This window comes from Myotis lucifugus, unplaced genomic scaffold (genome assembly GCF_000147115.1).
Source record: "Myotis lucifugus unplaced genomic scaffold, Myoluc2.0 scaffold_853, whole genome shotgun sequence".
NCBI classification, from domain to species: domain Eukaryota; kingdom Metazoa; phylum Chordata; class Mammalia; order Chiroptera; family Vespertilionidae; genus Myotis; species Myotis lucifugus.
The window spans coordinates 17673-18828 of NW_005871901.1; the positions used below are offsets into that span (position 1 = coordinate 17673).

The window sequence follows — 1156 nt, forward strand, 5'->3', positions numbered from 1 at the left end:
GATTTCGATGTGGATTTTGGTGTGGATTTGATGTGGATTTTGGTGTGGATTTGATATAGATTTTGGTGTGGATTTTGGTGTGGATTTCGATGTGGATTTTGGTGTGGATTTCGATGTGGATTTCAATGTGGATTTGATATAGACTTTGGTGTGGATTTCAGTGTGGATTTGATGTGGATTTGGGTGTGGATTTGATGTGGATTTTGGTGTGGATTTGATGTGGATTTTGATGTGGATTTTGGTGTGGATTTGATACAGATTTTGGTGTGGATTTGGTTCCCACGAGGGTGGAGCTTGCGTCTGTGCATCTGTGCCCACCTCCCACAGGCCTCTTCTGTTTCCTTGGTGACGGGCCAGGCAAGGGCAGCAGAGGGCCAGATTCTGGGGGTCCCACTGTGTGTGCCAGGACAGGACCACAAGGTGGGGAGCCAGTAGGCCTGGGAGTCAGCTTCAAGGAAGAGGTGACATGCTCTCGCTGTGAAGCCCAAGCGGCGCCCCTCAGAGTGCGGGAAGAAGCCACCTCGTGCCACAGCCGTCGGAGAGGAGCAGAGCAGAGAGCCTCTTACCCTGGTGCTCGCTCCAGTTAGCTCTTGACTCTGACATTGTCTCTCCTGCCTCACGTTCAAGGTCCTCTCCTCCACGCCCCTTCCTGTGGTCCCTGTGTCCTCCTGTCCCAGCACCTGTCACAGGTACGTCACTACCATGGTCGGTTTCAGCCTCGGATCTTATCTGTGGCCTGGCATGTGTTGACGCTGGATAGATGTTTGTTGAATGAATGGTGTCTGGCGCCACTTCTGCAGATGCCCAAGGCCCCCTCCTAGTCCTCCTGATGCTCTGAGGTGCCCTCGCCCGCGTGGGGCCAGGCTCTGCCAGTGTGTGATCGGGCCCGGCCGGCCAGCGCGTCTCTGCTCTGGGAGGACTCTGAATGTTCAAGTGCCTTCGCTCCGGCTCGGGTGGAAAGGGGGATGGGGACCCATTGCATTAACTCCACGGCGACCGTGTGGGCACCTTCCACATGAGTGCTGCTGTGGCCGCGGGCGCATGAAGGAGGTGACACCCAGGCCCTGGCTCTGAGATGGGCACGTGGCTCAGGCAGGCAGCTGGCGAGTCGCTCAGCCTGAGGGACTGGGAACAGCTACAAGAGGAGGTAGCATTT

General features: G+C 56.1%; 1 protein-coding gene across 1 annotated transcript in view; it reads left to right on the forward strand.

The window, feature by feature from the left end:
• The window catches only part of GPA33 (glycoprotein A33), a gene marked incomplete at its 5' end in the record, with an annotated part of 11089 nt that extends 10947 nt beyond the window's left edge, over positions 1-142 (forward strand). The window contains one exon of the mRNA XM_006106576.1: positions 60-142. Coding sequence (XP_006106638.1) covers positions 60-142 — 83 coding nt within the window. The remainder of the gene's footprint in view (positions 1-59) is intronic.
• Between the last annotated feature and the right edge of the window lie 1014 nt (positions 143-1156).